General features: G+C 31.0%; 1 protein-coding gene across 1 annotated transcript in view; it reads left to right on the plus strand.

The window, feature by feature from the left end:
• The first annotated feature begins 385 nt into the window (after window positions 1-385).
• The window catches only part of LOC134715902 (cGMP-specific 3',5'-cyclic phosphodiesterase-like), a 37,060-nt gene continuing 12,835 nt past the window's right edge, over window positions 386-24,610 (plus strand). The window contains exons 1-11 of the mRNA XM_063578456.1: window positions 386-642; window positions 4,194-4,934; window positions 6,988-7,143; window positions 8,145-8,234; window positions 9,331-9,471; window positions 10,846-10,926; window positions 14,495-14,548; window positions 16,594-16,658; window positions 17,672-17,786; window positions 23,030-23,173; window positions 24,122-24,265. Coding sequence (XP_063434526.1) covers window positions 4,347-4,934; window positions 6,988-7,143; window positions 8,145-8,234; window positions 9,331-9,471; window positions 10,846-10,926; window positions 14,495-14,548; window positions 16,594-16,658; window positions 17,672-17,786; window positions 23,030-23,173; window positions 24,122-24,265 — 1,578 coding nt within the window. The 5' untranslated portion in view covers window positions 386-642; window positions 4,194-4,346. The remainder of the gene's footprint in view (window positions 643-4,193; window positions 4,935-6,987; window positions 7,144-8,144; window positions 8,235-9,330; window positions 9,472-10,845; window positions 10,927-14,494; window positions 14,549-16,593; window positions 16,659-17,671; window positions 17,787-23,029; window positions 23,174-24,121; window positions 24,266-24,610) is intronic.

The raw sequence follows: 24,610 nt of genomic DNA on the forward strand, positions 1-24,610 counted from the left end.
CAATGCATCTTGGGATAAACAGTTGTGTTTTAATTTATGAAATGAAATTTATGTCCCTAGAATAATTTTCTAGGGAAATCATGTCCATGTCTTTTATCAATTTAGGTCTACATTACGCTAAACCTAATTACTTTAAAAAACCCGGTTTAAACCAATTATGATTAGAAATACAGGTGCATGCACAGCTATTAAACCTGGAAAGAAAACTGGAAATCAATGTTTAACGAATTTTCTTATTATATATATATATATATTGGGTTACAAACTTTATCAAGGAACGTTGCAACACTATATGATCTTTATTTTTTTCCCGGTATTTGTTTACTTTATAACTGGTTCCTCGTGGAATAGAGTATTTCCCATATTAAGGAGGAAACATAGAAAACAGTCGTTAGACTCTATCCCGCTGTTCTTCGAATGAAAACTACCACAAACTACCAGGAAGTGATCATCAGCTGAAAATGAACTGACGACCTAATTTAAAGGATGTATTTTAAGCGTATTTCGACCTATAAATTTGGTAATAGGACATACCATCGAGTACCGTTGATGACGTCATTGCGTGTAAAGAATGTCGAAACGACGTCCCTTTTTCGTTTAACTTTAACCAACGATGCTTCTGTATATAGTCAATGCAAAATGGTAATGAAGCCTGCTTGAGCTTTCCATCTTATGTCCCTAGGTTTTCTTTACATTGATATTTGGATCGACTGACGGGGCTACATAAAAAATACTTAGAGATGCTTGTTTTTACTTTTACTACTTTTAGACTGAATAATACATGGACCATATTATTTCAAGTATAAATCGTCAGTGTGATCAGATAAAGAAGGGTGATTCAGTGTTTCTCCATATAATCAATTAAACATTTTTCCCCACACAAAATGTCTGTGAGTGTGGGACCAGCCACCCCCCCCCCCCCCAAAAAAAAACAAACAACCAAAAACGAATCCACCTATGAAACCTCCCCTGGTATGATATGCTTATGTGCTCATGACCAAAATTTCAAACCCCAAAGTTGTTTTAACTGCTTCTTTTAAAGTTGTTTAAACTGCTTCTCTTTGTAAATTTATTTGGGTGCAACAGTGTTGACCTTAGTAGACTGTAGTGTAAGGCTTAATTTATTCTAAAAATGTGGATACAGTCAACACTTTTACAACCCTAAAAATTACTAAAAGAAGCTTTCAATGCATTAAGATAATTACATTATTTTGCTAGGATGATGAAAACATGTTTTATATCAAGTCTTTCTTTTATTTACCAGTGCACTTTTTTATGGCAGCATGTGTCATCATGAATGTTACATTTCATTTTGAAACAAAGTTTAATTTCAGAATGATACAAGATTGCAATTAGCCAATCAAAATAAAGAACTAAAAGGAAACATACATCATATGTACATGTATATATATGTATTGTGATTTTTAAGTAAGAATCAAAAGATACATTTAGGAAATATGTCAATGAGACCAAACCTAACAACACACATTGACAACAAAATAGAAAGACACTCAGAGTGTGAGAGATTTGTAAAGCCTATGTCTCTGATAAATAAGATCACATTTGTTCATATTGATAATTTCTTAGAGTCTAAAAAGTTGAGAATAATTTAACAGATACATGTACTACTAAAGATCTGCATTATAAACAAAATGATTATATAGACAACCAAAAAAAATGAAATGAAAAGACCTAGTCTAAAAGACCATAATCAACATCGCTAGAGGGAATAACAACCTTAGATTTCAATAATATAGTTTTAATTAGTGTCTCATCAAATTAAAATGATTACTGTAAATCCAGAAATTATTGTGGTACATTCAATATTTATGTTTTTGAAGAATGGACATAGTAAATGCAAGATTATTGCAAATTTAGGAAAAGCTGCATACAGATGACAGAATGCAAGTTCTTATTATTTTATGATACTCACCCAATCATATTTATATTAGCAATATTTAAATTGTCCAATAATTTTTGAATTAACCAATTTTCCAGTAATCAAGCAAATTATTATTTCAATTATTGTCCTTTTAGAAAAGCATCTTTTTGGTCTGTTACTTAATTTTTCTATAATAAACTGGGGACTTACTATCACACAGTGGTATAGCAGTCTCAAAATAAACACGATAAAACAGCTGCATTTATCTCAAATTATATCTGGAAGTTTGCTTAAGCAATCAGTGTTTGAAGCAGTTTGGTTTATACATTTCAGGGTTATAACTATAATATATCTCTGCTTTTCATAAGATGCTTCAGGAAAACTCTAGGCCTATAAAAAGAAGATGTGGTATGATTGCCTTGAGTTTGTTCCTAACAAACACTAGCAAACTGTTAACCAGATTGAGATGTAGGTGTTTCCTCTTGTCAGGTTATTTTTAAGCACTTAACTTTCATATTCAGGCATATTGACCAGAGTAATTTATGACCATAAACATCCTAATTAAATTTTTAAGAGGGTAATATATTGATTTCATGTGTTAAATTAACACAGCTCATAAAATAAAAAATCCTTACTAATATTGATCAAACATCCATCATTCTAAATAAAAAAAATCAATCTTTTTGCAGTTACATTAATACCATGATATGTGACATAATGCGATCACTGTTCAATGTTAGCTTAAGTATTTAGTATTAAATCCAACATTTGGTATATATTAAAGTAGGTATTCATAAGTTAAATGTCACAATGTTTTATGATTATTGAGCTGAGGTTAATGTTAGTAGGGAAACATCAATGAGATAGCATCCAAACCACTCAATAAAAGGCTATTCTAAAAGACATAATTAAGAGGTCTTTACATGTATGTGGACTCAAATTTGTTTCTCATGTTTGAATACTATACGGTGTTCGTCATGGTAGTTATTTACACGCTGCTTTTGTCCTCATCCTTAAGTCTCTGGCCTATCATGCTTATATACTAGCTTCAAAAAACCTCAGTCTCGGATATCATGAGCCAAAATTTGTTCCTGTGAAAAAAGTTCCAGTGGAACTAATTTCACAGGAAATATGTTCTGGAAGAACTTTTTTCACAGACAATTTCTATATAATTTGTTCCATCTATATGAAAAAAGTTCCACACTTTACCTGGTGAAATAAGTTCTGGGATGGTGAAATTTGTTCCCTACCTAGTGAAATAAGTCCCATGATTGTGAGATTTGTTCCTTACCTGGTGAAATAGGTTCTGGATTTGTGAGATTTGTTCCTCACCTGGTGAAATAAGTTCCGTGTCTATGAAATATGTTCCACTAAATGTTATTATCTAGTTGCTTTTAGAAATTAATCAATCAGACAATTTTACAGTATTATAAGTGGATATTTTAAAATTCTAGTTCATATTTTAGAAGATAAATGAAGTAAATACACATGCAAAATGTTTATCTTCTAAATATGCATTGTAAGCTTATAAATGTGCTTACTAATGATTAAAGAAAAACAGAATAATTATAATCAAATTGGTTTATAGTTTAATTTGTTTCTTTGAATTTTGAAGGAATAATCATATGTTGTAACTTGTGGTGGGTTGTTGCTTAAATCTTTTGTTGAGTTTTAGTATTATATTTTTTCTTACTCCTGAACATAGTTACACTTGTACAAGAAGAGTTAATTTTAATATAGAAAAATGTCAAATATTTAATGATTGACATATATATCAAGATTTCTAGTAGCAGCAGCACACTTTTGACTATGGCTAAGACATTTAGGGATCTACATACAAAAGGCATATGATTTGTCAGTTCTTTACCACAACTGTTGGATGAAGGAAATTTGAAAAATAGTCAAATTCAGACATTTGATATCAATTATAAAGTGTTAGAAGAGTGTGGCAAAACAAAATCTATAGAAAAACTTTAACTTTTTTCTGTAATTTGTGTTCCAATGTAGTTGTTCAAATTCAATCTTTTAATGGGCCTAGATGATAAAGGTACTGTGGATTCCAATTTTCCTGAATTTTGTGGGTATAGGACGGTGAGGTGAACTATGAAATTAGATATTCATTGAATGACAAATTTCCGATATGGTTGTATGAGAAAACCATGACGAAATTAAGTATCCGCTCACATTATAGTCACATGATGTAAGTTTTTTCTTAATCAATGAAAACTGGTATCCACGAAAAGAAATGTCCTGTCCACAGTATATCAAATGGTAAAAATGGATATAATTAAATTGGTTTTGTGTTTTGTAGGTGTAGCCATATTATCTGTTCACAAGAGAAAATCATGATGGAAAAGGATGTAAAGTAGTTCCATTGTATGGAGAGGTCAATTTACATTTTTAATATAAAATTCAACAAGTTGACATCTAAAAATTGATGAAAGTTAGCAATAAAACTGCTTAGATGGAAACAGTAATGGAAGAACCCAAGATGTCAGGGAATGAGGTGGAACAATTTCTACTCAACAATACAGAATTTATTGTAGAACACTTGAAAAAGCATGGGACACCAACTTTAATCAAGAAAATAAGTGATATTAAACCAAGTACACCAAGAAAAATGCCTATGTTTAATACCGCTCCACGAAATTCTATTACAACTTCCATGTTTAAAAGGTATGTGGAGGGAAATTTGACTAGAATCAAGCAGGAAAGAAAAAATATGACAGAGTTAAAGAAAATGTCAGAAGCTGAATTGTTCACAGAATTGATAAAAGACATTGCTACAGAACTGGATGTTAATGTTTTATGTCATAAAATTTTACAAAATGTTAATATTCTTACAAAAAGTGATCGTAGTAGTTTGTTTTTAGTAAGGGGAAGTAAAGAAAATAGACATCTTGTTTCAAAACTTTTTGATGTGACAGAAACCTCAACTCTACAAGAATCACTGCATACGGAGGAGACAGAAATCAAAGTGCCTTTTGGTAGAGGAATAGCTGGTTATGTAGCACAAGCCAAAGATACAGTCAACATTACAGACGCTTATGAGGTACAAAATGTTTTGTAATGGGCTTTGCTCATTGTGTAAGGTTTATGTTGACCTATAGTTGTTAATTTCTGTGTCATTTAGTCTCTTGTGGAGAGTTGTCTTATTGGCATTCATACCACATCTTCTTTTTCATAAGCAACAATGCAACTTTTAAAATTATATGCCAATAACTGTAATAGCAATCAGTACAATATTCTGTTGATGTTTATATTGTTTAGGCTAATATTTTTTCACCTATAATGTCTTATTGCCAATGATACAACTATCTGCCAGAAACCAAAGGACAAGCATATAAACAAATATAGGGCGCTGTAAGGCCTTCAATAATGTAGTATATTAAGCTATAAAAAGTCCTGGCATGACAAAATTTGAAACAGTTCAGAGCAGAAAAACCAAAGGCCTGAGTATATTTTAATCAAATAAGCAGTATGTGTGTTGAACATCTAACTACTCATAATGACCAGAGTTACAATGTGTAGCCAATATATTGGCTCGTTCACTGTACATTAGGTCTATAGTTGAAAGTTATTCATGTTATTATTAAATTGTTACAAACTAAATTTCAGTGGACAGATTAACAAATGGCAATTAGTATTCCTCAGGTGTCTCTTTCATGTCTCATGTCTGGAGATTTTTTTAATAAAATTTTTATTGAACATGTTAAGATACACATATCAAAACATAATTATACAAAATGTATTTTATATCTACATTTTATACATAGCAGGTGTACACATATAATACCATCATGATCATTGATTTTATATAAGATGTAATACTAGATTAATGGAATAAATGATAAATGCATTAGGATAATCAAAGTTTTAATGAATAATCAAGGTAAACAAGGTAAATAGACCATATTTTACTTCCTGGTCAGGTTGGTGGTTTGACTAACCATGATGACAAATGAATAGTTCACTAGCATGGTTCCAGTGTTTAGAACATGTAAAGTTTAAAAAAAAATAGCAAAACTAAAACATGATTAAGTTATTAAACTAAAGGATTTCCTGGTCTTGGTCGAATCATTTCTAGTTGAAATAACCATTATATAATTATTGTTAGATTGATTTATCACCTTGATATTATCCATGTTCCATTGATTTCAGATGTAGCTTGCATTATGTTGACAATATTTTCTAATAAAGACCATATATTGAAGATGTAATTCAGTATTTTTGGTTTGGATTTTATTGAAGCATTCATAACACAAACAGAACATGCAGAAAGAAATCTTTTCATGAAAATTTTTGTTTTTGAAATGCATTACAATAAATTATTAGACAAAAGACATGATGACAGGAAATCATTTGTATATCATGTATACTGTAAGGCCAAAATAAATATAGTTGTGTTTCCTGTCACCCTACCTACCCTTAATTTGTCTTACTTACCTAACAGTCTAACACCTTTCATAGAAATTGGTTAGTAATTCAGAATATTGGTCTTCAGATTAATAATTCGAAAATTTGTTGGTTCAGATTGTGGTAACCAGCCTGGACTTTCACAAACATATTTGAGGCATATCAATTAAATTGATTGATTGATTGATTTTTTGTTTTTTTTGCTAAATGCCCAGTGGCAAACATTTTATGCCAAACTGATAACCTCATGCAGTTAAAGATACATTCAGGTCCAATTTGTTTGTTGTCTTTTCATCGTGTTAATGATGACCAGTTCAGATTTGTTTCCAATGTTTCAATAATACCATGATTACAGTGCAACTTCTTGGTCATTGAATATATTTAGCACGAATTTGTACTTTTAACCCTCATAAAGGTATAACTACTAAATCAACTGAAACCTGAATTATTTACTTCAGCTTAGGTTGCCAAGTGGTCTAGAGCAGTTGACACAGTGCAGGTGGTGTTTTGTTTAGACACATAAGAACAATGTTTGAATATTGGTCTTCCTAGTTATTGAAAATATTTTGGTGCAGACTTTTCTGATACATATTGTGATATGAAGCCTGCTGCCTGGTACTCTTGGTCTAACAATAGCTTTGATTAAATTTAAATTGATTAAGTACATGTATCTTTCTCATTGATTTCAGGATCCCAGGTTTAATAATGATATAGATAAAAAGACTGGATACAGAACCATGAGCATTCTGTGTATGCCAATATCAAATTATGAAGGAGAGGTTATAGGGGTGGCACAGATTATAAACAAAGCTGGAAATGGAATATTTACTGTTGAGGATGAAAGGGTAAGAATATGTGCTAAGTAGACATACATGTTGTACTTAAGTGAATTCTCCTTCTGTATCAAAGAAAAACACATGGCCTCTTACCTCAATCATGACTGTTATTTTGAAAGGGCCTCCTAAAAGTAATATTCAGGTATATGAAGTGTAATGACACTGACATAGATGAATTAAACTGCTTGCAGAACATTATTATTCTAACAAGTAATAAAATTGAGAATGGAAATGGGGCATGTGTCAGAGAGACAACAACCCGACCATAGAAAAAAACCAAAAAAACAGCAGATGGTCATCAACAGGTCTTCAATGTAGCGAGAAATTCCCACACCCGGAGGCATCCTTCAGCTGTCCTCTAAACAAATATATACTAGTTCAGAAATAATGAACACCATACTAATTTCCACATTGTACACAAGAAACCAAAATTAAGATCGATATATATCTACAGACTCAGAAAAAATGTACTGTGGCCTTCTCATTTGAGAGCCTTGTAAATATTAAAATAGTAGATTTAAGTATTAATGTTTTCACTTTGATCAAATTACTTCTTCCACTTTAACACTATTTTTTTCCAATAGCATGTGAATTCCAATATATAAAATTGAGAATGGAAATATATGCATATCTTTTACTTTTGTATTTGACTTTTTAAAGAAAACAAGAGAGATTATACATGCTATATAAAAAAAAATCCTTTCAGAACATTTTTGTGAATGCTAACAAAATATTATGGTTAAAAACCTAAGGTATAAACTTTGGCACCATATTAAGTTAAATTAGATGTGATTCAAAGTTTGAAATATTCAGGAGAATGTTAACCATGTTGACAAAGTCTAGATGCATTATTTTAGAACATGGCGCAAAAAAGCAACTGACATGCTGACCACCTAAAATGATAAAAACTTTTTTGTTCTTCTGTAAACTATTTTATTGCTTAGTAATACCACCATGGCAGCAGATACATATATAAATAACATTATTTTATTGTTTTGTTTTATCTTCAGCTGTTTGAGAAATACCTAACATTTTGTGGTATTGGATTAACTAATGCACAGTTATTTGAAATGTCTGTCATGGAATACAAGAGAAATCAGGTGTGTATAGAAAGAGAGTCCTTAGGCAGTTATTTAATGTAATTGTAAATCAAAATGATTATAAAAGCATTTTCAATCATAATACATAAAACATTGAAATTAAGGAAACATTAAGATAGGGCAGTGTCTTTGTTTTTGAGATACAATTAATATTGCATGTTTGATCAAATGTCAATATTAACTATCATAGAGACAGCAACAAAAATAACCCCATAAAGACAGGGGCAGATCCAGCCATTTTAAAAAGGGGGGGGGTCCCAACTGAGGACAAATTGGGGGGGGGGGGGGGGGGGGGGGGGGGGGGGGGTGTTCCAACTATATGTTCCCATTCAAATGCATTAATTGTCCCAAAAAAAAGGGTTCCAATCCCCAGAACCCTCCCTCTAGATCCGCCCCATAAGGACATCCTGAAATGATTGATCTGTGTATATCACTTGTTCATTTACTTTAATCAGGATAATTTCTTTCAAATACATTACAAAAGTCAAAGACCTACCGTTCTCTACACAATTGCTTTAAACAGGACCCTAGTATTTCTTATGAAGGTCATCTTTCAATGACAATTTCAAATGTTCCAGGACCTTTCATTATTTAATGCAAATAAAACCTGTGATACAAAACAATAAAACATGGATTCAGTATCATGTCTCGGTGTAGATTTTACCAAGAATGTTATCTCTGTTTACTGAGGTTTTAAAAGAAGTCATATTCATTTATGATACAAGTTAACCTGTACAGCATGTGAAAGCATAAATATCAGTTTCCCCAGCAGGTTGCTTGATATTCATGCTTATAAAGTCAGTATCAAAAACAAAAATGCTATTACTATATATTTATTAATAATCTCCTCCATATAACAACGCATAATTCTTTATTATGACAGCAATATAAATATAATATTTTTAAGGCCAGAAATTGACTCTCATTGAAAACATTTTATGATGACATATCAGTCATGTTGATTGATTTTAACTCCCCTGGCCCAATGACTGTAAAATCTGAGCTATAACCTTCACTTGTAATTTAATATATATCTTTAATATAATCATTGATATTGCTAGAATATCCTAATGAAGTACTTGTTTTTCTACTTTAGATGTTATTAAATCTAGCTAGAGGTGTTTTCACAGAACAAACCAATCTGGATAAATTGATAAAAAAGATAATGTTAGATGCTCAGGGACTTCTGAAATGTGAAAGATGCAGTGTGTACTTAATTGATGATTCACTGGAAGGGGTAAGGGATTTTCTTTACTGTGTCATGAAAACAAATTAAGCTTGAAAGGAGATTCCACAGTCCATCAAAATGATACATTGGATAATTTGAATCATTCACAGAGTTTTTGCAATGTTTGAATCTAAATTACAGATAATATATTATACATGAATGACATGAGATGTGGATATAACTCAATGAGATTGCAACAAAATAATCTACAATTAACTCAAAGACATATAGTAGACAACATGCAGTTGTAAGCAATAGACATGTGTTTATACATTTTGTCAAGCTCGAAGTTGCCCCAAGTCTAAAAAAATAGTCAAACAGATTTTATCACACATCTGCAATCAAAACACCAAATACTCTAAATAACAAAAAACACCATCATAATCTATAATATACATATACATATAAGACAATCATGGCCAGGTGCAAAAACTACAATATGCTCGCAAACGCTTTTAAAACTTTGAATATATATGTATCATCTTTTTTTATCATGCAGAACACAACCTTTTATTTTTCTTAATTATGCATGAAATTTTGCTTTGATTATAAGCTTGTCTGCTTTATTTGTTGTAAAGCTTTTGCATGTATGTTAGCATGTCTTGCATGTTTTATAACTAAATTAGTAATTGTCAGATATCATGTTAGCACTAAGCTAAAGAAACACCAGGCATGCTTGTTTTAGGTACATTTTACACTGAGTCTGATCTGTGTTTTTAAGAGGACTAACACAATGAAGACACTTATAGTATGGAGCAAATTTTAAATGTTCCTCATGCATTTTTATTCTTTCTTTAGAATATCTAGATCATCATCATTTGTGAAAATTGTGTAAAAGTCAGGATATCCCAGCTTAGACTAATTCTTAAATCAATTGAATCACCAGTAAAAGTCATTAGGCCTTATAATTAAGAATCCCTACAAGGGTTCATTTCAGATTGGAAAAAATTCAAAACCAGTTGTACTTGATTTATTATTATGTATTGAAACTTGATATTCAGTTTTTGCATTAAGGATATGATGTTTTATAGGTAATTAGCATAGTTAATGCTCAAAAAGATAGTTGTATCATAAACTTACATATTACAATCTGGAAATGTTCAGATATCGTAGCATTAATTTTGCAATATTGGAATCCCCCCCCCCCCTTTTTTTTTAAAGAAAAAGCCAAAAGAACACTTTGTTTTTTTGGGGGGTTTTGTTTTTGTCATTAAGAATATTCACTGAGAATGATAACAGAAAGATACATGTATTCCATTTTTTAACTTGTTATTTATGCGTGTATGTTCCATTAAGTGGTTTACAGACTCTCAAAGATCTTTCCAGTATTTCATAATATATACTAAAGATCCATTTCTTACATCAAATATTTAATTCATTTAGGATAAAAACAAGTTTACAGGCATGTTTGCAAGAATTATGCAGAAATATAATAACAAACACCTATCTAGGTCTACGTCACAGGTAACTGTGTGTCTTAACCTCTGAATACTGTAGAATTAATCTCATTTCTTTGCACATTTTAATATACTAACTCAAATGTTAGATAATGGTGAAAGCTAAATATTAACATAGTCTCTTGTGGAGAGTTGTCTCATTGGCAATCATACCACATCTTCTTTTTTATATATATGTAGAATTTGACACATTTATATCCTGAGCACAATTTTAAAGTTCAGTCCACTCTTGATATCTTTAAGTCAGTAGGATCAGATAAATATTTCTAGATACCCATGTTTTGACTCAAGTAAATACTGGTAGTTTGACAGAGTCCAAGGGACACAACTTTTGCATAGCTCGGAAAGGCTAAAATCTTAAAAGGAATTAAATAAAGGTGGATAGTTCCAAGATAATTACTATATTTAGAAGAAACTCTTTGCTGTGAGCAAAATTTTCTGTGCAATTTAAGGCAAGGAGTGAAATGTTTTTCATTGTCACAAAATTCTGGATCCATAGAGTTATCAACCTTGAGATTCGTTTTTTCTATGTCATCTTCTGACTTATGTGTATAAGTTTAAGATAAAATACTTTTTTTAACCTTTGGACTGTAAATATGGTTCCAGTCAACCATAATTTTGTTTCTTCAAGAGATGAAATACATATCAGTTCAGGACCACATGAAAATTCAAACTCAGCTGAAATTTGAAGACAATGAGAGTTTACTGTACAATTTATTACAAAATTAGGTTTTTCCATTTACAATTTAGAAATGAGTTTATATTTGCATTTTTATAAATTGCTTTTTTTCTATTTCACATGTACAGGTGTTTCCTTTGTATAAAGCTGCAGGATTGATTCCATCTTTTTTCACATTTTGAGATATATCCACTTTTTTATCACAATAAACATGAAAATCTATCTTTCTATGGATTGTAAACCTAGGAACTAGATGACGTTTTGAAATAGGAGTACAGTTTGTCATACATAAGTCCTTCAAACAAAATAACAGAAGTGACACATATACAGTAGCATGTTTGCCAGCATTAATGGATTTTTTGTATAAATTTATGTATGATTTATGTCATGTGCAATTTTTAGGCAATATGCAGGTTGTTCTACTAATATTGAAACATTTTATTGATAATAAAGCAATCTCAAGTGTTTTTTTACAAATGAGTTACACCTGTTGATTGGAGTTCAAACAACAATCAGTTTTTACTGTGATGTAAAACATAAGAAATGTGTCTTAGGAAAATGCATGAACTTGAAAAAGTCATATATATATGCAATACAAAATAAGTTAATTGTATCAAAGTCAAAGATCAGTGTCACCTGATTGCAATTTGAAAAAAATGTTGTAGGAAGTATGGACTGAGCCAGTCTATGGCAATGGTCTCCATCAAATTAAATGAAAAAAGTTCAAAAGTCTCACCAACAATGTGATCTTTCAATGGCTGCTCCACTTGACAGTAGACCCTTGTGTGTTTTTTTTTATCTTGTTGACATTTGTTCACAAACTATGTGAGCTTTCAGGGGGATGCTCTTCAAGAAAGTACTCTTGATTTTTAACATTATCATCTTTCTTCAAAAGTTATGTAACTATGATTGTAGCAGGATTGGGCAATAGGTTTAGTAATTCATTTCAGCAAATACATTAGTAATACATTTATTATGATAATCAATCTTATATACTTTAGATCTTTCATTTATCATGTTCATATAAAGTTTTAGATTTTACTTAACAAAATTGTATTGATGTTTGTACTTACCTACATCAACCCCCCACCATCCCCATCCTAATCTACGAATACAAATGTATACTATTAGATAGTTTGTTTTTTTATTTGGAAAAACTTTCTTATTCTTTTTTTTACTCCATGAAAAGTCTGGTATCCTTATTATTAATGTTCAAGAAGCTGTCACATTACACAGTTGTAAGGTTTCAGAGTTTTACTTCCTGTTAAAAGAAACATTACAACTGTAAAGATAAAAGATTGGAAAGTTTCTTTTCTGAAGGATAAAAAAAAATTTAGGATTTTATGTAAACTCAGTGTTCACATTTTTCATTGAAACTATAGCCTTATAGGTGAAACAAGCATAAAGTCATTTCAATTTGATTTTCAAAGACCTTTACCAATGCAACGTCAATGTTGTTTATTTGCTTTTTAATTAAATGTTCTAGTAAATGGATAAATTCTATTGGTATCAGACATAATAAAGTTGTATAGATCAATTTTTCAGCTTTGATTTATAGTTCACAGCTATTGTATAAGCTCTTGAGAACTAACTAGCAAACAAATATCATGAGCAAACCTATTTAATATCATAAGAATTTTTAAATCATACTATTCAAAGCAAAATAGATTTATTTTCCTATGTCAACATAGAATCTTGCTCTATTTTAGATATTTGATCAGGACTAATAATCCCAGGTGTTGTGACATTTGTTGCTTGTCTTTTCTTGCTGAAAGAAATGAAAATCTTCAATAAAGACTTTTACACAATAGATTTGATGTTTTTGAAAGTACATTAAATTGATTGATCTTTTGTAGCAGTATTAATGCATTTATTGATCCATCTGTTGATATATGTATTTGTGGATTTTTTCAATTCTGAATTCAATAAAGTCCTGGCTTAAAATAGATCTTTGAAGCATACAAACATCTCAAATTTACTAGAAAATTAAACTATAGAAAAAATAGATATATAGACAGACTGAAGATGTCACTACTTTCTTACTTTGATAATTATTAACTAAATACTATGTTGTGGCCCAAGGAGTTTAAAATATTTCCTATACTTGCCCTTCATTCTCCCTTTATCCAACATATTTAAAAATCTTCTTTGAAACAAATGAACAGATAGAAGTCAAAATTATTTTATCCATAGAGCCTCTCCATAAAATCATATAATGCATTTTCACTCAGACCAGTCAACTTTGCTTATAACTTACTTTGACAAATATTTATTAATGTAGAACCCATGGGGTTAATTATAAAGTACTTTGGATTTGTCACTTATACATTAAGTGCTTAGTTGCAGGACTGTCCCTGCATTAGTTTAAGTATTACCTTTGTAAAATCCCTGGTGTTTTTTTATATTCATCATCAGTTGAACTCTTGATGTTTCAAATCTACATGTCCATTACAAAATATAAAAGCAACGAACACAGATTCTCGAGATCACTGTCTTCAGCTGTTTAAAAGAGTTTTGAAATACAGAACACAAATATTTTTTTATAGACCAGAGTGATTCCCAATACCTTGATAATCTTCTATACGTTAAAATCTTAAAGTGGATGCCTGAAGTATATAGGGTTGATAGGACCTTATATTTGGGAAGAATTTAGGTTTTTGACCCATGTTATATATTCTATATGCTATTATGTTATGTATGACATTACTGTATGTCTTAAAACCAATTAGTTATGGTTCCTGGTGTACCTTTAGCCCACAGGTTAAGGAAACAAAGTGTAGCTCATCTATATTCTGTAGATACACGTTGTTTCTTCAACCTGTATAATATATATCCATGTAAATATATACAAATGTTGTCTGTTTCCCTGTTGTGCATGTCTGTTGTGTATTTATAGGAGCATAACCACCCTGACCATGAACACGAAGAAAAGAAAATTACTTCAACCCAGGTAATAAACTGTGCATAGGTTTTCTAAAGAATTCCATTGTGTACTTGTTTATCATAACTACATGATGTAACTTTATTTATTTATTAAACCTTGTTATTATTTATTTTAAATATACTCATTAACATTTGTATGATGCATTTTCTTAATACTGAATCATGGTAAGCTTATTTTGTGATCTTAATTATTATTTATTTTTGGTTGAGTACAGGTATGCAGAATTTTCATGTTTCACTTTAAGTTTCTTGTACTTTATTACTATAAGCAGCTGTAGAAAATGAACAAGCATTCATTTTCTCCCAATATATTTTTATACATCCATTTATTGGACTTTTCATTGTCCATCATCCACACGTCGGACAAAAGCTCAAAAATGCTTTAATAAACTTGCATGATACATCGGTAAATTGCTTATAACTATTGAAATGAGCTCCCTTTGGATTTTTATAAAATTTAGATTTTCTGTTTCTGAGTCATGGTTTTATCCATTTGAAAAGGGAATTTACATGTTTTCTGACAATATCTCAAGAATGAAATTAAGCAAGTTCCATGGAACTATCAATTGTTTATATCAATAAGTTTGAGGTCCCTTTTGTTTTTTCATAAATTTTACATTGTACATTTCCCAGTTATTGGACTTTATTCATTAAAAAAGGGAGATAATCCAATATGTGAACAAAAACTCATAAATGCTTTAATAAGCAGTTTTCATGGAACTTAGAGGTATTGTTTATATCTATTGCCTAATTGGTGTGAACTCACTTCAATTTTTATTGAAAAAAATTGAGTCCAATTTATGTGGTTTTAGATATGAATAAATTCACCTTCTAAAAACCCTCGAATACTTAGAATCCCTGTAAAATGATTCTGTTTTGATTTGGATCCAATCAATTCTTATTCTTATTCAACCACACACATACACAAACATCAAAACTACAACTAATCTTCAATCCTGCACTAATATCACAAACATATGCAAACATCTAAACTGCAATTTATTCTCAAGTGGAATTAGGTTCTGGAAAAATTTGTTTTTGGCCAGTAGAATTATTTAAGTTAGTTCCCCATGAAGTGTAGAAAAATCTGCATGTTACTGATGAACAAACTGAAATAGCAGAGATAATCAATATTGTGCATTTATTTGGAGACTGTAACATACTATCTCAATAAAATCAAATAACTTTAATTACTGGTTATTTGATAGAGAGTTTTCATGAAATATAGTTAAGTACAATAATTGATGTGTAGCATGCATGTTATTCAGTAAAACAGTGGGTGTCGTTAGTTGCTAGTAGTACATTATACCATTATTGTTTTTTCATTTATTGCTGTTGTATTAATAAGGTCGTTGGTTTTCTGTTTTTGCATTATTTCACAATGTGTCATCCTGGGGCTTTTTACTATGATTTGTGATTTTTGGTCATAGTATATCCAATCTTCATTTAGCACCATTCAATGCTTTGTTATTAGAGATTTTTTAGTTTAAAGGTCATGTGCACAGCATCTCTTAGAATGTGCATAGCTGGTAGGTTTCATAGATCATAACATGATTTACAATAGTAGAGCTTGTGCTTATAGTCATCATACACTTATTATTAGACCCTAGCTTCAAACATCATCAAAACCTCAGCCATTTAGAGAGGTAACAAACCATATGTAAATTCTGAGTTTATAAATTCACATTCAATTTAGGCTATAAACTTGCAACAAACTCTATCAAACTTCACCCAAAGCTCAGCTATTTATGATTTTTTTCAATGTTTTCTACACATATTCCTAAATACATGTACCATTAAACAGAATTACTTCATATTAAGTCAGCAGGTCAACATCAAAGTAACTTGTGTGCACATTTCAGCTTTGTCAGACACCTACTTCCTGTCTTCCAAAACTATCTTGAGTGAGTAGTGGAGGTATGCTTGGCAAAACAACATGTGCATTCTTGTTTGATTTCATATTTACCAATAACAAACATTTGGTATATGTTTTTTAAAATTCTTAGATAGAGAAATATGTAATGTTAAGTCAGATTTGTTATTTATTCCCAGGATGTTGTATTCTCTAAAGCATTTGATCTGTATCCAAGAGATGGTGGTAATTTCCATGTGCCAAGGTAAGTAGATCAAACACGAAAACATTGTTATCCATGTACTCACAAATACTTATCACTCCAATCACCAACTTTTCTAATCAAGAATCTGTTTAAATCAATGTAAAATTGACATGTATACATATGATTGATGGGAATTTTGTGTCATGTATAGCTATGCATTTGCATTTTATCCCAAGCATTTCGCATGCAAATATAAATACAATACTAGAAATGTTTGATAAGAGCAGGGAAAAGGAAATGAATGGCACAAAAAATATACTGTCAAAAACAGATTTATCTCTAAAGATTCCGGCAAAAACCAAAGAAGTGAACATGTGCTCAAGTTCAACCATTGATACAACTTGCTGCTAAAAAATAGTATTCGTGAATCAGTAAAGAGCATGGAACATAATAAATTTGTAAAGAGCATGGAACATAACTACTTAGCAAAGACTTGTTATGTCCCTCCAAGGGAAATAACTCAAACAAATATATCTTTTAATCATAGGGCCCATTATGAAATAGGCAAATAGTGACCTAAGTCTACTCACTCTACTGCCCAAGATCTTTCAGCCAGTAGCACACTTAGATATACAAGTATTAAGTGGGTAAATAAGTCAGGTCATAATGGACTGATTTAGTTATTCAATCAATTATTATATTCCCTGCCTGCATATGATGTATTGTTGTTATTCAGATTAAACTTTTATTAACTTCAGGCTGTCTCCAAGGTATCAAGTTTATATAAAAAATTGATAAAGACCTCACTTCATTTGATGTTTGGATTCCAATTAGTCCAATTTATTCCTTATCCAAATATTAATTATATTTTATATAGCTTTTGGTTAATGAACTTTAATAACTAATTGCACTGAATGTTTCTTTTTTATGCCTATGACACATACAGCCCTGAGACATTAATAATGTAATTGTGAACAGTAAGCACACATCATTTATATCCGTTTCTTTTATAAATTGTAGAATTGAATAGCTATTATGAGTCCAGATATTTATATACTGTCTTTATATTTTAGTGCTGCTCTTTTAAAAACCTCAAGAAATGCAGAAATAGCCAGACATGTTGTAGTAGCAGCAGTTCCTTTAAATATAGCTGATATCACTCAGGAAAATGATTACTGTAAAGGCGCTGTAAGTTACTACATCAACACGCGGAGGTCATATTACTTAAAAATATAGTTTCTGAAAAGGCACTCTGTAAGACACCAGGAAAAATCTATCATGTAAAGTTTCTGTAAGTCACCAGGAAAAAAATATCATGTAAAGTCTCTGTAAATCACCAATAAAATCTATCATGTAAACTCTCTGTAAGACACCAGGAAAAAACTATCATGTCAAGTCTCTGTAAGTCACCAAGTAAATCTATCATGTAAAGTTTCTGTAAGTCACCAGGAAAAAACTTTCATGTAAAGTCTCTGTAAGTCACCATGAAAAAACTATCATGTAAAGTCTCTGTAAGTCACCAGGAAAATCTATCATGTTAAGTCTCTGTAAGACACCAGGAAAAACTATCATGTAAAGTCTCTGTAAGTCACCAGGAAAATCTATCATGTAAAGTCTCTGTAAATCACCAGGAAAATTAAGAAATAATTCATGGGGGCTTGAATATATCATGATTTTACCACGGGTTGGCCCTTTATGACAAATATTTTACCCTGAGCGATAGCGAGGGGTAAAATATCGGCATAAAGGGACAACCCGTGGTAAAATCTAGATATATTCAAGCCCCCATGAATTATTTCGATTCTAATAGGACAAATACGGCAATTATTTTGGATCGAAGCGCTCTAGGTGATGGCATTATTTGCCGTTCCAATATATAAACGCACTATTAAATTGACGTAAAATAACGGAGCAAACTGAATAAATGATGATGCTTAAACTATTTATAATAACATATTTAGATAACTTTAGATTAATCTAATTATTATTGTACTTATATGTCTCATATGTATACAAAAACGGCTAATATAACTCATTTTAGCATCATGTGTTAACGTTTCCTTGTTGTGATGATTTTCCGTTTCACAAGCGTGTATTTTCCCGTAAATTGCTTATATTCTGACGTCATTGTTCTATGACGTCGAGTCGCTCATTCATTAAAAAACATATGACGTGGGGGTACAATGGAAACAGCCCATGAAATATATTCATATTTTACCACGGGTGTGTACTCAAAGCGTTTGAAGGACGTCATGTTAGAATCTATCATGTAAAGTCTCTGTAAATCACCATGAAAATCTATCATGTAAAGTCTGTAAATCACCATGAAAATCTATCATGTAAAGTCTCTGTAAATCACCAGGAAAAACTATCATGTAAAGTCTCTGTAAATCACCAGTAAAATCTATCATGTAAAGTCTCTGTAAGTCACCAGGAAAATCTATCATGTAAAGTCTCTGTAAGTCACCAGGAAAAAACTATCTTGTAAAGTTTCTGTAAGTCACCAGGAAAATCTTATCATGTAAAGTCTCTGTAAGTCACCAGTAAAATCTATCATGTAAAGTCTCTGTAAGTCACCATGAAAATCTATCATGTAAAGTCTCTGTAAATCACCAGGAAAAACTATCATGTAAAGTCTCTGTAAATCACCAGTAAAATCTATCATGTAAAGTCTCTGTAAGTCACGAGGAAAATCTATCATGTAAAGTCTCTGTAAATCACCAGTAAAATCTATCATGTAAAGTCTCTGTAAGTCACCAGGAAAATCTATCATGTAAAGTCTCTGTAAGTCACCAGGAAAAAACTATCTTGTAAAGTTTCTGTAAGTCACCAGGAAAATCTTATCATGTAAAGTCTCTGTAAGTCACCAGTAAAATCTATCATGTAAAGTCTCTGTAAGTCACCATGAAAATCTATCATGTAAAGTCTCTGTAAATCACCAGGAAAAACTATCATGTAAAGTCTCTGTAAATCACCAGTAAAATCTATCATGTAAAGTCTCTGTAAGTCACAAGGAAAATCTATCATGTAAAGTCTCTGTAAGTCACCAGGAAAAAACTATCTTGTAAAGTTTCTGTAAGTCACCAGGAAAATCTTATCATGTAAAGTCTCTGTAAGTCACCAGTAAAATCTATCATGTAAAGTCTCTGTAAGTCACCAGGAAAATCTATCATGTAAAGTCTCTGTAAATCACCAGGAAAATCTATCATGTAAAGTCTCTGTAAGTCACCAGTAAAATCTATCATGTAAAGTCTCTGTAAGTCACCAGGAAAATCTATCATGTAAAGTCTCTGTAAGTCACCAGGAAAATCTATCATGTAAAGTCTCTGTAAGTCACCAGGAAAAAACTATCTTGTAAAGTTTCTGTAAGTCACCAGGAAAATCTATTATGTAAAGTCTCTGTAAGTCACCAGGAAAATCTATCGTGTAAAGTCTTTGTAAGTCACCAGGAAAATCTATCATGTAAAGTCTCTGTAAATCACCAGGAAAATCTATCATGTAAAGTCTCTGTAAGTCACCAGTAAAATCTATCATGTAAAGTCTGTAAGTCACCAGGAAAATCTATCATGTAAAGTCTCTGTAAGTCACCAGGAAAATCTATCATGTAAAGTCTCTGTAAGTCACCAGGAAAAAACTATCTTGTAAAGTCTCTGTAAGTCACCAGTAAAATCTATCATGTAAAGTCTCTGTAAGTCACCAGGAAAATCTATCATGTAAAGTCTCTGTAAGTCACCAGGAAAATCTATCATGTAAAGTCTCTGTAAGTCACCAGGAAAAAACTATCTTGTAAAGTTTCTGTAAGTCACCAGGAAAATCTATTATGTAAAGTCTCTGTAAGTCACCAGGAAAATCTATCGTGTAAAGTCTTTGTAAGTCACCAGGAAAATCTTATCATGTAAAGTCTCTGTAAGTCACCATGAAAATCTATCATGTAAAGTCTCTGTAAATCACCATGAAAATCTATCATGTAAAGTCTCTGTAAGTCACCAGGAAAAAACTATCTTGTAAAGTTTCTGTAAGTCACCAGGAAAATCTTATCATGTAAAGTCTCTGTAAGTCACCAGTAAAATCTATCATGTAAAGTCTCTGTAAGTCACCATGAAAATCTATCATGTAAAGTCTCTGTAAATCACCAGGAAAAACTATCATGTAAAGTCTCTGTAAATCACCAGTAAAATCTATCATGTAAAGTCTCTGTAAGTCACGAGGAAAATCTATCATGTAAAGTCTCTGTAAGTCACCAGGAAAAAACTATCTTGTAAAGTTTCTGTAAGTCACCAGGAAAATCTTATCATGTAAAGTCTCTGTAAGTCACCAGTAAAATCTATCATGTAAAGTCTCTGTAAGTCACCAGGAAAATCTATCATGTAAAGTCTCTGTAAATCACCAGGAAAATCTATCATGTAAAGTCTCTGTAAGTCACCAGTAAAATCTATCATGTAAAGTCTCTGTAAGTCACCAGGAAAATCTATCATGTAAAGTCTCTGTAAGTCACCAGGAAAAAACTATCTTGTAAAGTTTCTGTAAGTCACCAGGAAAATCTATTATGTAAAGTCTCTGTAAGTCACCAGGAAAATCTATTGTGTAAAGTCTTTGTAAGTCACCAGGAAAATCTATCATGTAAAGTCTCTGTAAATCACCAGGAAAATCTATCATGTAAAGTCTCTGTAAGTCACCAGTAAAATCTATCATGTAAAGTCTCTGTAAGTCACCAGGAAAATCTATCATGTAAAGTCTCTGTAAGTCACCAGGAAAATCTATCATGTAAAGTCTCTGTAAGTCACCAGGAAAAAACTATCTTGTAAAGTCTCTGTAAGTCACCAGTAAAATCTATCATGTAAAGTCTCTGTAAGTCACCAGGAAAATCTATCATGTAAAGTCTCTGTAAGTCACCAGGAAAATCTATCATGTAAAGTCTCTGTAAGTCACCAGGAAAAAACTATCTTGTAAAGTTTCTGTAAGTCACCAGGAAAATCTATTATGTAAAGTCTCTGTAAGTCACCAGGAAAATCTATCGTGTAAAGTCTTTGTAAGTCACCAGGAAAATCTTATCATGTAAAGTCTCTGTAAGTCACCAGGAAAATCTATCATGTAAAGTCTCTGTAAATCACCATGAAAATCTATCATGTAAAGTCTCTGTAAGTCACCAGGAAAATCTATCATGTAAAGTCTCTGTAAGTCACCAGGAAAATCTATCATGTAAAGTCTATGTAAGTCACCATGAAAATCTATCATGTAAAGTCTCTGTAAGTCACCAGGAAAATCTATCATGAAAAGTCTGGTCTCTGTAAGTCACCAGGAAAATCTTAACATGTAAAGTCTCTGTAAGTCACCAGGAAAAAATATCATGTAAAGTCTCTGTAAGTCACCAGGAAAATCTTATCATGTAAAGTCTCTGTAAGTCACCAGGAAAATCTATCGTGTAAAGTCACCAGTCAATATTTTATTGTGACATTACAATTAAAATTTTAAACAATAACCGTTGTCCAACTTTGTTTGCATATATATCAAGGTTGATTTGATTGGTGTTGCTCAAATCATTAATATATTGTGTTTATATCTTTGGATATGAACACACTATAGCAAGACTCCTAATTGCAGGAAAAAGATATAATCAGAAGCAGAGGTTTATCACCGGCTGCTGTCAATATGAAAGTATAAATAACAATAATAGCTGAAAGTCAGGAAATTGCTTTTGGCTAGTAGAAGTCTTTTCATATATTGGCAATTATAAAATAAAAATGTTGTCTTCAGAAACCAACTTTTACATGATGGCACACACATAATGGTACTTGGTATCTTTTTCAGTAACCTAAATAACATATTAATTTCAATTATGTTTCCCTTCAAAATAGGAATAAACATGGTTCTACCCTGAATTCTGCCCTTTTTTTTCTTGAACAGGCCTGTCAAGACCAAAACAATGTATCAATTGATGTAGAATTATGCAATTACTGTAAGGCTTGATTGCATGCAATTCAAAACAACATTTTATCTTGACCTTTGACTTTTAGGATGAATTATTAGTTTATATTGCAAGTAAGCTTACATGCATGGGCCTGTCAACTTTCTCATCTTTAAATAATTATGTTATTTGACATATAGATGTATCACCATAAACAATGGATCCCATACCATCATAGACAAGTTTTTGCCTTGTGATTTGACCTTTGTTATTCGATTTTTTCTTGTTGTCTTCATACACCTAATTCTGTTCCTAACTAGACTTAAATACGACATTCATATCAACAGTTTTATAGAATCAGTCATTCTTTGACTAGAGAGTAAAAATGTTATAGAAAGTGCAGATTTTTGCTTGCATGGTAATTTTGGTGGATTGTTTTTCTTTTAAACACAGATTTCAGAATAGAATGAAAATTATTGTATTTTGAGATATGCAGAAACTTGAGGATTATTTTTTAAATTTCCAGTTTGATGAAGACCAAAACTTTAAAACAAAGAGTGTTCTATGTATGCCAATATATAATAGTGATAAAAAGATTATTGGTGTTACGCAGCTGATCAACAAAATCAACGGAAATCCATTCAACGAGAGTGATGCAAATACTATAGAAGTAAGTTCTTATTCTCTTTCATCCATATTTTTTTACATAACTAATTTTCGTACCATATTTGAAAAAATGGTGAAAATAATGAATTAAAAACTTTTATAAATAAAACATTTAAAAAAAGAATCATCCCAATTGCAAATAATATATTGCATTGAAAAAAAATAGAAAAAATTTACAAAATTTTTAGCATTGTAATGTTCCTATTGAAATTTGCATTTATTTTGTGTTTCTTTAGTTATAGATTACTTTTCAAGACTTACTTTACACATCTTGTGTTCCAGTTTTTATTTGTCAAACACACAAAAAAAACCATTTAAATACGAACAAATTGTGAAAAATCAACTAAAACTATGTTAGAATCAGCTCTTTTATGAACAGATTGAAAATGTATTATTGATATTAAATAAAACAACACCACATGCATTTTTGTGATTTGATTACATGTATTTTCACCTTCTTAGAAGATCATATTTGCTTCAGTTCAATTAAGGTGGTATCTAACACTACGGGGAGATAACTCTATAAAATCAGCTCAATGTTTTATTTACATAGTGTTGTAAAGGAAATATTAAGCTTCTCAAATATCAAAATTAGTTTTTGTCAAACTGCTATATAACCAGTGTAATTTTTCTGATAAAATGGTTGGTTCAAATTCTTTGAGATTTCTATATTTTTTTCAAAGAGTCCGTAAATACTGTGAAAGTTTTATGAAAATTAAATGAGACAAATTAGTTTTAGTGAAGGTGTTGGGTACCACCTTAATCAATGAGTTCTTAATTTCTCTTAGAAGAGATATAAAGGTACCAGTGAATAAACTACACAGAAATATAACCATGTTAATATTTCTATTGGACAATTGAACCAACAAAAAATTAAAATCCTTACACTGCACAATGTGACTCTGTGGAAGAGTTTCATTTGGTTAGCAATAATTGAATCTTTATATTGTAGGCTTTTTCAATTTTTACTGGACTTGGAATACATAATTGTCAGATGTATGAGAATGCATGCAAACTGATGGCCAAACAAAGTGTAGCTTTAGAAGTCTTGTCATATCATGCTACAGCACAGAATGACGAAACAGAGAAATTAATGGTAATATATTTTAAATGGATGTAGCATTTTGATATCAGTTTATCACTGGTATTTATGTGTCATCTAGTTTCTTTATAACACAGCAGTTTAGAGATGTGAATAAAAGTTTTTTTTATTTATTCATGAAGGAAAATATATGATAGACATTTATTTTATGCTATGCACTATTTTTCCTTTAGCAGAAACTTTGAATAATAGTAAATGGTCAATGTGTTAATGACAATAATATTTTTCATTTTCATTTTACTTGAGACAAAAATAACTGCTAAATGTCTATAATTTAATTTGGGATGTAACATGTCTTCTGATTGGCTGACATCATTTTGTTTATCATATCATAGACAC

The sequence above is a fragment of the Mytilus trossulus genome, chromosome 4, assembly GCF_036588685.1.
Source record: "Mytilus trossulus isolate FHL-02 chromosome 4, PNRI_Mtr1.1.1.hap1, whole genome shotgun sequence".
NCBI lineage: Eukaryota > Metazoa > Mollusca > Bivalvia > Mytilida > Mytilidae > Mytilus > Mytilus trossulus.